At 33.0% G+C, this 13484-nt stretch overlaps 2 protein-coding genes across 2 annotated transcripts; both read left to right on the forward strand.

Annotated features, from left to right (window-relative positions):
* Nucleotides 1-1685: 1685 nt before the first annotated feature.
* On the forward strand, nt 1686-4538 carry LOC123919913. Its single transcript, XM_045971950.1, has 4 exons — nt 1686-2104; nt 3491-3639; nt 3975-4123; nt 4206-4538. The coding sequence occupies exons 1-4, from the start codon at nt 2056-2058 to the stop codon at nt 4291-4293; spliced, it is 435 nt and encodes a 144-aa protein (XP_045827906.1). The 5' UTR covers nt 1686-2055; the 3' UTR covers nt 4294-4538.
* Nucleotides 4539-8493: 3955 nt separating this feature from the next.
* On the forward strand, nt 8494-10909 carry LOC123919914 (high-affinity nitrate transporter 2.1-like). The gene is made up of 3 exons (XM_045971951.1): nt 8494-9421; nt 9629-9744; nt 9907-10909. The coding sequence occupies exons 1-3, from the start codon at nt 8612-8614 to the stop codon at nt 10559-10561; spliced, it is 1581 nt and encodes a 526-aa protein (XP_045827907.1). The 5' UTR covers nt 8494-8611; the 3' UTR covers nt 10562-10909.
* The last annotated feature ends 2575 nt before the right edge of the window (nt 10910-13484 follow it).

Here is a 13484-nt window from a genome sequence, read left to right on the forward strand (position 1 = left end):
CCCGCGGGTACGGGTTCTGTTGCCATGCCTAAGTGAGTGGCCTTGGATTTGGCGAGATACCCGCGATCGAAGGGATGTGACTTGAGGGGACAAGTCGTTTCGTCTCTTGCCACCAAGTTTAAAGCCTATTCTAACGTGGTTACACTTCTAGCTTTCCAATATCACAAGGACAGTTTTGGATTGTTAGACCGAAGCGCCGTTTTGATTGCCCGTTGATGGAATCAAGAGCGTTGGATCTTTTCAATTTGGACATTTGAATCAAAGCAACGGTTCAAATGGGAGAGGCGCCGTCTCATTCCTCATAGTCACGTCTGCTGAGAATTCTTTTATAAATAGGAAAATGGAGGGATATTTTAAAATCATGTGTTCACTTTCTCAACTTCTCCATCTTCTCAACTTCCCAAATTTTCGAGTTTTCCAACTTTTCCAAGTTTCTTCAACCTTTGTGGTATGGGAGTGTTGTTTGTTTGGAGTTTGATTCTTCGTTGCCGTTTGGAATCATCTTTTTGTCATCATCAACGTCTCTCCTCTTCTTTAAACTGGCAAGGTCTCTATTTCTGTTTTGTTTTTCGTTTGATGAAAATATTGGACCTTTTGTTTATTTGCTATATGTTATGGTGGTTGAGGGTTCGAATGAAAGTGGTGGCTAGCATCCTTTACTCTCCTGAAAACGATGGTTCTTCACTTGTTTTAGTGAAAAATAAACTATTTTTATGTTTTGGGTTACTACGATGCAGTGGTTACTGGCGTTGTGCCATTGTACCCTTTGGTGTGACGGTTTCCGCCCTTGATTTCTGAGTTTTTCTTGAAGAACAAGTTGAGCATTCATACAGTTGTGCGAGCAACGATGAAGATCGCATCAAGCGTTCTTCTTCGTCCTTTGTGTCGATCTAATCTTGTCATTGCGCGAGCAACTAGTGGGATTGTCGATCACATCTCCATGTCCTTTCACTTGATTGGTGGTGGAAAGGTGGATTTGATGTTTGCAAATTAGACTTCTTTTTTTTTTTAATTTTTTTTTATATCATATAAACCTATAAGTTATAAGTTCAAAATTTGACATAACCATAACTTAAATTCATGGTAACAACTTGTAAAACTCAATGTAGCAAATATTAGAACAATAATATTTTAGTATAATAAATATATGAATATTGTAGTCCGGTAAAAAAAAAAAGAACAATATTGTAGTATAATAAATTAAAACATCCTCTACCAAACAAATAAAAAAAATTAAAACTTCCTTCACGTAAACTTTTTTTTTTGTTTTCATTTGAGTTGATGATCAAACCTAGTACCTCTAAGTAACATACTACTCAAATTCCTCATTATTAGACCAAGCCTAGTGACTTACTAATAGTTAAACTTAAAATATAAAATAGTGCAAAATAAATATAATTGGAAGAAGAAATAAATGAAAATAATAAATACAGCTTAATTGGAAAAAAAATTTATAAAGTGCACACGTTTTTTATTTCTTTCTCCTTTCCTTATTTTTAGAGATTTCAATGACTACTTCACTAATTACCACTAGTAGTTATTTATACAAAATTGGATGTTTATCTGATAATCATCCAATTTGTTTAATCGGATGTTTATACAAAATTCTAGCTAAATTGTTGGCGGCTAGATTAAAGAGAATGTTTAGTAAGTTGATTTCTAATTGTTAACCAGCCTTCCTTCCCACATTAATGGTGTGTTTGGTTTGAGAGAAAGAAAGAGGAAAGAGAAAAAACACAGAAACTAATGAATGAATTTAGTCTTCATTCATTAGTTTCCGTATTTTTTTCTCTTCCCATTTTCTTTCTCTTAAAACAAACACATAGTTAATATCTGACATATTTTAAATAAGATTATATCTAGTGAAATAATTCCCGAAAAAAAAAAAACCCACATTTTTGACACTATGCTCTCTATTATTTATTTTTCCTCAATTTTCTATATTTATTTAGCTGCCAACAATAAATTTACAACAATTTTAAAGGATAAGGAAGCAAAAAAAAAAGGGTACCAGTTGGTGGAGAAACAGAACAACCGAACAAGACAGTTATCTAAATGGATGCAGTTGTGCAGCGCCCTGTACCACTTTGCTGCTTCCCTCATAGTGAGATTTTAATTTTTTTCCTAACCAATAACTCTTTATTATACTTGCACTTATTTATTTACTAACTTTCATAAAGCTAGTAGTTGATTTTGGTGTGTATGCAATGTGATTTTTACTGAATGGTTCTTTAGTTTGGTAGAGCCACCGTGCTTATTCATTGCTGTTTATTGAAGATTAGGATTGGTATTGGTGTTAAGAGTTATTTCAAAGAAAATTGAAAATTAAGTCACTATAATTAATGATACTGAAACATGGGTTCTCCAATGAGTCTTCTTATCACTATTGTGTGGTTTCTTTATGGTGTAGTAGCTCTCAGTTATTATGTATTTTGGTTATGTGCAAGTTTGTATAGCTAGTGAGTAGTGAGTAGGCGAAATTATACTGACATCATGATTTTGTTGAAGCTATAAAGTGTACTATCTTTTGTCAAAATTATGGTGGATAATGTGATTATGCTAAATTCACTGTAAATCGAACACACGCTTGTCAACTAGAGTTGCTAGCTATGAAGCACGGACGGACACAGATACTGGACACGACACCTTGACACCGTGTCACCGACTTGAGAAAATAACATAATTCAGCATAATCATGTTTAGGTGTCGTGTCAATGTCAGACACCGACATGTGTCTGACATCGGGACTTCATAGGTGTAGGTGAAAACCTGGAATTGTAGAGAAGTTTTATTTAGTGGTTGTATAATTAAATTGAGGCTTAACTATACATTTGGTACCTTACGTTTATTTTAGGTTTCAATTTAGTTCCTTACGTTTAAAAAGTATCAATTTGGTCCCTTACGTTTATTTTAAGTCTCAAGTTAGTCCTTTCCGTCAATTTTGTCACATGTGGCAGTCAATTTGCATATGTGGACTGACACGTGGCACTTGGACACGCTGACACGTGTACTGTTCAAACAGTGTTAGTGACAAAGCTAACGGAAAGGACTAACTTGAAACCTAAAATAAACGTAAGGGACCAAATGGATACTTTTTAAACGTAAGGGACCAAATTGAAACCTAAAATAAACGTAAGGGACCAAATGTGTAGTTAAGCCTTAAATTGATCTGAATGTTGTCAAGTAAACTTCCAGAATATTGATGAATGCCAAAGATTTAGTAGTTTTAGCCTTTTAGGTATTAACTATATTGAAAAAATCTGGTGTTTCCATCTCAGATGTAGTTTCTGTAACTTTTCTTTTCTATTCTTGTTACCTCAGAATCATAGTTCTAAATTTTAGTTGCAGTTATACTGCAAACCTTGATATTATGACAAAATACACGCAAATAGAGCCGAAATTGCAGTTACAAGTTGCAAAGCTATTGTAGATACCTCTAAATTGTAAAGGGAAAGCTGTGTTTATTTGTCTCATTTCATTTCTTGATTAGATGCGAAGTCACAATTGCAAAGGAGATCATTCGCAGTCTCCTCTTCACTGCCTGAGACTGCAGTTTCAATTGCAGTAGCGGCAACTTTTGTTGGGGCAGCGGCCACTCTTCTTGTAAAAAGATCCAAAAGTTCTTCCGAGACCACACAGGTCAGTAACAAACTCAGCAATAGCCGTCCTATTTAGCTCAAACACTTTAGATTAAAGGCGTATTTAGTGTCTGATACCAATGCATGCAGTTATATTCAATCACTTTTGTTTTCTCAAATTATTACAATTGTTGACGTGTCAATGTCATCATGTTAGTATTGAGGCTGATGTCCGTATTTCTGTCGGTGCTTCATAGTATCCAACCAATAAAACAACCTTATATATTTTTCCAAACAAGGACATGAACTTTTTTGGAATGCATCTTATAATTCAAATGTTTGATACTGTAGTTGTTATAGTTTTATCACTTTATGTGGCATTACTTATTCTTTTAGATTGAACTCAAAGATTGCGACGATTGTGGAGGTTCTGGTGTATGTTCAGCCTGCAAAGGTGAAGGATTTGTTCTTAGGAAACGTTCTGAAGAAAGTGCTGAAAAGGCAAGAAGTCTAGCTAAGAATATGGCTACTCGATTCACGGATGGGTACAATTTTCTTATCTCTATTTTCCTCTAAATTTTTTAATTCTGAGTTTAGCATTCAACTCAATTATTTCATACAAACCAGGCTTCCAAAGAAATGGAGCTACTGTACAAAATGCTCTTCTCGCAGAAACTGCTCTACATGTGATGGAAGTGGGAAGCTAAACTACTAGTTTTGCCCTTACATATGAATATAGTCTTGTTGAAATCAAGATTCAAAATGAGACAGCATAGTGAATTAAATCTAGTGATTAATTTGCATTCACTTGGTTTCTTGATCTATTACACTTGAAGCAAAATTTTTATGTATATGTGTATTCAAATTCAATGGCAATGCCAATGTATAGTATGTTTTAGGTATATTTGGAGAACTATACATGTTTTGATTTCAAATGGACCATTTCAGGATTTTCCAGAATGTTTTAAATTTTGTCACAAAGAGTAATGATATTTGCATTTTGCACAAACATACACATTTAATATACTTCGATGTAGATTATGATTAAATCCTCCCTGATCCTAGGCTTTTTTTTTTTCCTTCTTCCTGGTTCTCAGGGAAAGGGACCCTGGTAATCAAGAGTTCAACCGTGAGGTGAGTAAAATTTGACCAAAAATTGTTTCTGGTAGAAATTGAACTCAGATTCTCCCGAACAATTCGTCCCAGGAAGAGCTCATTAGCCAGTCGAACCTTTTTCTAACCATTCAGATTGATTATGCACATCCCTTACATTTTTTGTTATTTATCTTTTCCTTATACTAAGAATGGCGATTCAAGTTGAGTTTCCCATTACATTCTTGTGTCAAGGTAATGTGGGAGAAAAGTCTAGAAATAAAAATCAAGTTACCTTCTATTGATCCCAAGATTTTGAAATAAGCATAAAGATATTGAAAGATGTTGAGTTATCAAATGTATTCTCATTAGTAATTACTGATACTATTGTGTTACAATAATAGTAAAGGCAACATAAACAGAACAAACACGTAGCCAAGCGGTAACAACATGAAATTGTATTATAGGGGACTTGGGATCAAGTCCCAGCGGGTACCTTAACTAATTTTGTCCCTGTAACCTTAGCTCAATTGATAAGAACATCGCATATGTTATTCAACATTTATTCACATATCAGGTTTTCTAGCCTATAGTTCTACTATGAAAAAAAAGGCAACATGACATGACATTGAATAGCAATAACAAAGAAGACAACGTGACATTATATCCATCATCTTGACGAAATGTGTTAATTATTATACCCCAAATATGAAAATATGGGTACACTCCTAAATCTAAGAGTATACTTAACAATTTTCTATTTTGAAACATATATGGCCTAGTTTATTCACTATGATATTTTATGGTTTACCCTTTAAATTTCCAAATCACAGTGAAAAAACATCAATACTCACTTTTATGATCGATACTTTTCTTCGTAAATGTTACTTTATCCTGTAAAGTTCTATATACTGTTGGGATGGAGCTGAGTTGAATGTCTGAGCTCGATTCGATAGGAATTGACTCAGCTCAAAATTCGGTTCGAGTTTGATACAAACTCTTTACAAACTCTTTTTTAGTTTGAGTTCGGTTCGTTTAAAGTTCACGAACAATTCGATTCGACTCGTTAGGTTCAGTTTATTTTCAGGTCGAAAATCAACTCCAGAGTTCGACACAATTTTTTTTTTCTAACTCGAACTCAAATCCATTTGAGTTCACAAAACCCTCAGTTCAGTTCGTTAGCTAAAACGATAAAACTCACAAGTAAAAAAAAAAAATTAGATCCATAAATAAATTTGAATTTATACCAATTTTTACGGTGTCTATAATATAAATTTGTAAAATCAAATATTTAAATTTTAAAAATATTTTTCAAGTGTTATATATATAAACGAGTCAACTCGTGAATCAAATGAGTCGAAATATATATAGCTCAAGTTCAACTCATTTAATTAATGAACTTAAATTTTAACTCATGTTCGGCTAGTTTGGTTCTGGTTCATGAACCTTGTCGAATGAGTTTTTGAATTTATTCGAATTGGCTCGGTTCATTGACACCTAATAATGTTATTTTACACATAACTCTGAAGATGTGTTGCCACATCACAACTTATGTTTTCAAACACATTAAATAATATATACCATTAAATTGCATGTGTAAAATAACTTAATAGTAAAAATGCATATACAAAATCAAATATTTTGTTTCTTCTTTATCTCAAATTATTTCATGTAACAAAAAAAAAAAAACTACTATAAAATTTGTAGTTTACACGGTACAAATATCATTTCAAAAACGTGTGCCAAAAATTTGAAGTTTATTTACCAATTAATTGGTTCGGTAGTGATCGAAATTGTACTTGGTAGGAAGGACCTTCGATCTCCGGTAACTGTGATCGTGAGAGGGCTGAAACCACTAATGTCAAAACTGACCCCTAACTAGATTAGACGGTCCAGTGGGCCGTTACTAGTCATGAAAACAAAAAATAAAAAAATAAAAAATTTGAAGTTTACTTTTACATTGCATATTTTTCTAAGGGTTCAAAACAAAATTTGCTTTGTAAATAAATATATTATAAAGTTTATACCGTGCTTATCTTTGAATAAATTAAAAAAGCTAACATAAATTTGAAGTCTACAATTACATTTTAATAGTGATATTTGCCCCAAATGTGAAAATATGGTTACATTGCCAACCCTAATATCAACATTAAATTATCAAACAATGTCAAAGCTAAATAATAATTATTTATCTACATGCAATATTAATTAATTAGCATAAAGTATGAGTGATGTTTGAAAGTAGAATTTTTTTAAGAGAAAATGAAACATTCTTAGACCCAAAAATAAAACTCGCAATTTGTGACAAAAAAAATAGCAATGATTGATGATTGACTTTAGAACTTGCTTGCTTTGCCAAGGCCAGATAATCATCTCATTATCCCAACTCTCAAAGTCTGAATGTTGGTTGCAAACAACTACTACTATCCTACTTGCCATCTATCTGGATGAGACACAACGATAGAAACTAGCTTTAGATTCAATTATTTTATACGAATTAATTAACAAATTGGGTTTCTTCAAACGAAAAAAAAAAGGTCAAATTGTCACACTTAGATTTTTTTTAAACCGCTAGCTCGATGATAACTTATGGCGTATAGCCGTATAGGTAGTGGTCAGTGGACATAATAGTAATAACACATAATAAATATTTAATGTATTGAATAAATTTTGTTTAGTAGTATCATATTTATTGGACAAATAGTTTAGATAATTTGTAAAGTGAGTAAAAAGTTTTCTCATAATTTAACCGGGATAAAAATTTCAGTTTTTTTATTTTTTTTTATTGTAACCAAAAAAGAAAAATTTCAGTTTTTGTCCGGTGTTTTAAATTCTGCCGGTTTATTCAGTCCAAAAATAATTTTAAAATAAACACTTTTCAATTCTTATTTTTTAGCAGATTAAATATAACGTAGTTTTTTCAATTTCATAGAACTTTCAAAACTACTATTTTTTGATAAAAAAAAAACTATAAATTCAAAGTTAAATCTCTGAAAGAAAATTTGAGTTTAATGATTTTGCACCATCAATGTAAATTAATATTACATCGTAATATTAATTTAATCTTCTATGTCATATCAAGAAAAGGGGAGCGAAGTGGATGATATAGCGGAATACATGATTTTTATTGGTTGATCGTGTAAAATTATTTTACATCGTAACTGTATATCCCTTTTTTCAGAGTCACCACGACTGTTTTTGCTTTCATGCTCTAGTTTTTCCTTCCTTTTTTTTTTCTTTTTCAAATAACTCTTTATTTTAACGCAATTTTTTCAAATAATTTTGTGACTAAAAATTTATACTTTAAATGAATAAGGGGAGAATATTAATTTTAACATCAACCTCCACATATATAATACAATATTCATGTTAACTAAACTATGCTCACGAAAGAGCGCTATGACGCTGTATATGCAAACTCAATATGAATGAAAAGTATTTTATAGCACAAATGTTAGATAATAGATACAGGCAGCGGACACACTTGTAATACGATATTTAGTTCCGCGTATCATCCGCAACACTAAATAATCATACATCTATCTCATATCTATAAACACAAAATAATATAATTAGTCCTATGGTTAATTACATTTAGAGACAAGTGCTGAATAATCGTACATATAAGTATTATTTCCGTATATTCGACTAATTAAGAATCTATATCATAGTTAATGATGTCATACATGAACCTTTGGGATATACCATGAGTTTTTTCCTGTTCATTATAAGTCAAATGTGCGCGGCGAAATGGATTATCATGTTAATTAATTAACTTTAATCAATTTGTTTAACAACATTGGGAACACAATTGGCTCTTAACATTAACATTGTCAACTCTTTTCCATACTATAAATACAACACACTCCTTCCTTCATTCTTCACAACTTCATTACTTTTCTATATACACCCCCCTTCATACCTTATAATTCTATATTCCAATGGCTGATATTGAGGGATCACCAGGAAGCTCCATGCATGGAGTTACTGGAAGAGAACAAACCTTCATATCATCAGTTGCTTCTCCTATGGTTCCAACTGACACCACTGCCAAATTTGCATTACCAGTTGATTCTGAACACAAATCCAAAGTTTTCAAACTCTTTTCACTAGCCAATCCTCACATGAGAACTTTCCATTTATCATGGATATCTTTTTTCACCTGTTTCGTCTCCACTTTTGCTGCTGCGCCGCTTGTCCCTATCATCCGCGACAACCTTAACCTCACGAAAGCGGATGTAGGTAACGCTGGTGTGGCTTCGGTTTCAGGTAGTATTTTCTCAAGGCTAACAATGGGTGCAGTTTGTGACCTATTAGGTCCACGTTATGGTTGTGCATTTCTTATTATGCTAACTGCACCGACAGTGTTTTGCATGTCATTTGTTGAAGATGCAGCTGGTTATATAGCAGTTAGATTTATGATTGGTTTTTCATTGGCAACATTTGTTTCATGTCAATATTGGATGAGTACTATGTTTAATAGTAAGATTATTGGACTTGTTAATGGTACTGCAGCTGGTTGGGGTAATATGGGTGGTGGTGCCACTCAACTTATTATGCCTTTGGTTTATGAGTTGATTAGAAGATGTGGTGCTACTCCTTTCACTGCTTGGAGAATTGCCTTTTTTATCCCTGGTTGGTTGCATGTTATCATGGGTATTTTGGTCTTAACATTAGGCCAAGATTTACCTGATGGTAACCTTGGTGCTTTACAGAAGAAGGGTAATGTTGCTAAAGACAAATTTACAAAGGTTAGTTATAGTTGCTTAATTTTTATTTATTTTTATTAGCTCTCTGGTCCCGAGCGGAAAGGGGCTTTGGTAATCCAGAGTTTGACTGCAAGGCTAGGAAAGACATAAGTTAACATAATTAATCAATTGAGTTCAATTCTATTAAAACTTTAAAGTGATTAAATAATTTGGTTTTGATATTTCTTCTTTTATTTCTTTTTTTCTCAGGTGTTATGGTATGCTATAACAAATTACAGGACATGGGTTTTTGCCCTGCTTTATGGTTACTCTATGGGAGTTGAATTGACCACTGATAATGTCATTGCTGAGTATTTCTATGACAGGTAATTACTTGAGAAGTTTAATATTGTACATCAAAAACCTTGATGTCGCGGCCCAGATTGCAATTGCAAAAACCTAAGTGATTGTAACTAAATTTTTAAATTTTGTTACTAATTTCTAAGACGGCTAACGATATAATGAATCATTTTTAATACATAAAACAGGTTTGACCTAAAGCTACACACAGCTGGAATCATTGCAGCTTCATTCGGAATGGCAAACCTAGTGGCTCGTCCATTTGGCGGATATGCATCAGATTTGGCAGCCAGGTTATTTGGCATGAGAGGAAGGTTATGGACACTATGGATTCTCCAAACTCTTGGTGGAGTTTTCTGCATATGGTTAGGACGTGCAAATACACTTCCAATTGCAGTACTATCCATGATTCTCTTCTCAGTTGGAGCACAAGCAGCATGTGGTGCAACATTTGGAATCATTCCATTCATATCAAGAAGATCTTTGGGGATTATATCAGGTTTAACAGGTGCAGGTGGTAACTTTGGTTCTGGATTAACACAGTTAGTGTTTTTCTCAAGCTCAAAATTCTCAACATCAACTGGTCTTTCATTAATGGGTGTAATGATTGTAGCTTGCACATTACCTGTGACTCTTGTACATTTTCCACAATGGGGTAGCATGTTCTTTCCACCTTCAAAAGAGATCAGTGAAGAACATTATTACACTTCTGAATGGAATGAAGATGAGGTACAAAAAGGGTTGCATCAATCAAGTCTTAAGTTTGCTGAGAATAGTAAATCTGAGAGAGGTAAACGTGTGGCTTCTGCAGCAACTCCACCAAATACAACTCCTACCCATTAGCTAGCTGCTCAATTTGATCACTTATGTTTTAAGGGCTTATGAATTTCCTTTGTTTGAATAAGTTAAGTTTTTTTAACTCCAACAAAAGACAAAAAACAATATGTTAAAAGGAATTGGTACTGGTGTAAAGTTTTGCACCATTGAAGTTTCTACATAGGTTTGTTGTATTTTCTCCTTGATGTATGAGGTTGGTGTTATGAGAGATCGGACGGTCCAGATCAAGTACAACAGGGTGCTGTAATAGTGGGAAATCTGATTCTGTATTATGATCTGTCATGTATGTATGTAAGATAAATGATAGATTATTTCATCCAATATTGAAATATATCTTACCTTTTACTCTCTAAATGGACTATTATTTATAAGTTTTAAGTTTTGGCGTGCACGTAATATCTTACACATCTTATGGGATCGATCTCCCTTGTGGTCGGATTACAGGCATTCACGCGCTAAAAATATTAGTGGTCGTTCGATCAAGATCGTACGATGTTGATTCAAACTTAGTATTTTAAATCATAAAATGAAAATATGCATTTTTAGAACGTCAATGTACAATTTAGATCGGATAATCACCGATGATCTAATTGCATCGATGCTCCAAAGGGTCCATTTCCCCTACAGCCAGATTACGCACATTCACCCGTTCAGAACATTGGTGATTATTCGGTTAAGATCAAATGGTTCTTAATCAAACGGCCGTTGATGTCGCAAATATGTAAATTTATGTTTCCTATGACCGCAAGCAAGGAATCCAATTTTTTATCAAGACATTGAATATTCTGTCATATGTATCGCTGGCAGTGAGTGGGGGACAATATATAGATTCAGGTATAAATTATAGGAGAATGTTAACTTGTGCCCTTAAGGCACATGTTAAGGAAGCAAAAATAGAAATTATTAAATGCTAATTTGTGCATTTTGACTTTTGAAGCATTAAATTTCTTATATCATTAAATGTTGAATTTCTATTTTGGTATATCTTAACATGTGCCCTTAGGGCACATGTTAACAAGACCCTAAATTATAATACGTCACAACACAGATCTCAATTAGTGGAATTCAATTCTTAATTAAATTTATATTATAATTAATTATAATTAATTATTTCTCAACTCAATTATTGTAGATTTAATTGTTTAATTATCCATGTTTCTTTTCGTGAAGCATAGAATATGTACATATTAGTTAATCTTATGATAAACAACCAAGTGGATATGACAAAATGTTTTAAAATACAAATAATTTATATACATTGACTTAAGTATCGTGTGAATTTCAAAATGTTGCTGAAGTTGCATCAATTAATTAATAAAAATACAAATACTTTTTCATCTTACTTACGATGAGTAACACACGTTCACGTCATCTTCATAAAATGAACGGTACTAAGTACTAACAACTATATATGTCGTATGCTATAAGCTACTAAATTATGTTTCACTCAATTCCAACATATTTGGACGGCAATAATAAACACAAACATAAGAAAGAGACGAAGTGTCGCATTCATTTGAATAGAGATTACAAACGCAACAAGCACAAAGGAAAGCTAACAAATAGAAACATTTGTTTTGTACTCGTTTAAAATTTAATTAATGCTCTACAAACTATTTTGATGGAATATCTCAGCTGCAAAATTAGTAGGAGGAATTTAATTATGGTCTTTGGAGGCAGAAGCCAGAGGGGTTGATTCGAACTAAATCGTTAGTTTGCTCCGCAGAAGGTTGAACAAACATTGCTCTGGACATACATCAATTTCTTTGTTCGGTACTTCGTCTTCTTTGTCCTACAAATAAACCACGATAAAACACAAATACTAGTATGAAAGAAACTTGCTAGTAATCTCAATCGACAAAAATAAAAGAGAAAGGATCAAGTGAGCATGCTATAGACTATTTTCCCTAAACCTCAAATGGAAAAGAACTATGTACTGACACCTAACCATGGTGAGCAACTGCATAAACTAAGTTAAAATAAAATAAAAAAAAAACTAAACTAAGAAGACAAGAAAATAAACTAAGAAACTTTATTTGACACTTAAAATTTGTTTACAAGAAGATGAAATTTACATTGAAAAATGAGGACCTATATATAGCTTAGAGGATCAAAATTTCATCCATCTCAGTATTCATTGGAGTTTTAGTATAGATAATGAACATTTAAAAGTAAAATGAAAAGATAAAAATTGTCGTTCTCTTTATTGGGTCTGCCACACCACACGGCAGTGTCTTGGCTCATGCGGGCTAGGCTGAGCATTCTGTGAAGCAAGACTCTCTGACTTTCCTGGCACGATGATGACAGCCAATTATATGACGTTTTTAGTAGTAGATTAGAGTAGTTTCTATAGTAAATAAAGACCAAAAGCAAGGAAATATCAGGGAAAGTGAAGACACAAGGACCAGAAGCAAGAAAAGTGGAAAAAGCAGTAAAAAAGGGCAAAAATGGAATAAAGCAGCGCACCATCGTACCCACGATGAGGTTCAATGTGGCGCGATGAGAAGACTGATAAAATTGAAGAAAATCTGCTGAAAAGTTTTACCATCGTGGCACGATGGCTTGTCATCGTGGCACGATGATGACTTGAAAAGTAAGCAGAAAATCCCGAGTAAATCTTCCATCGTACCACGATAGGATTAGATGACTTTGAACCGTGAAAGGCACCATTTGTCCATTAAGCTCATAAAACCTACAAAAATGAGGGAAAATAGCTAATTAGTAAAGATTAATATTTAAAAATAATTGGGGTTTGTTTTACCTAAAATGACTTATAAAACAAGTCAATAAATGCCTAAAATAAATTGGTAAAATCACTGTTTTTTAGCACTTATCAATATTCAATTAATCATGTTAAGATGGAATGGATGAAATCAAATTAAATAAAGCTGCTTAGTTCAAATTCATCCTATCATTCAAAGATAATCAC

The sequence above is a fragment of the Trifolium pratense genome, linkage group LG4, assembly GCF_020283565.1.
Source record: "Trifolium pratense cultivar HEN17-A07 linkage group LG4, ARS_RC_1.1, whole genome shotgun sequence".
Taxonomy (NCBI): Eukaryota; Viridiplantae; Streptophyta; class Magnoliopsida; order Fabales; family Fabaceae; genus Trifolium; species Trifolium pratense.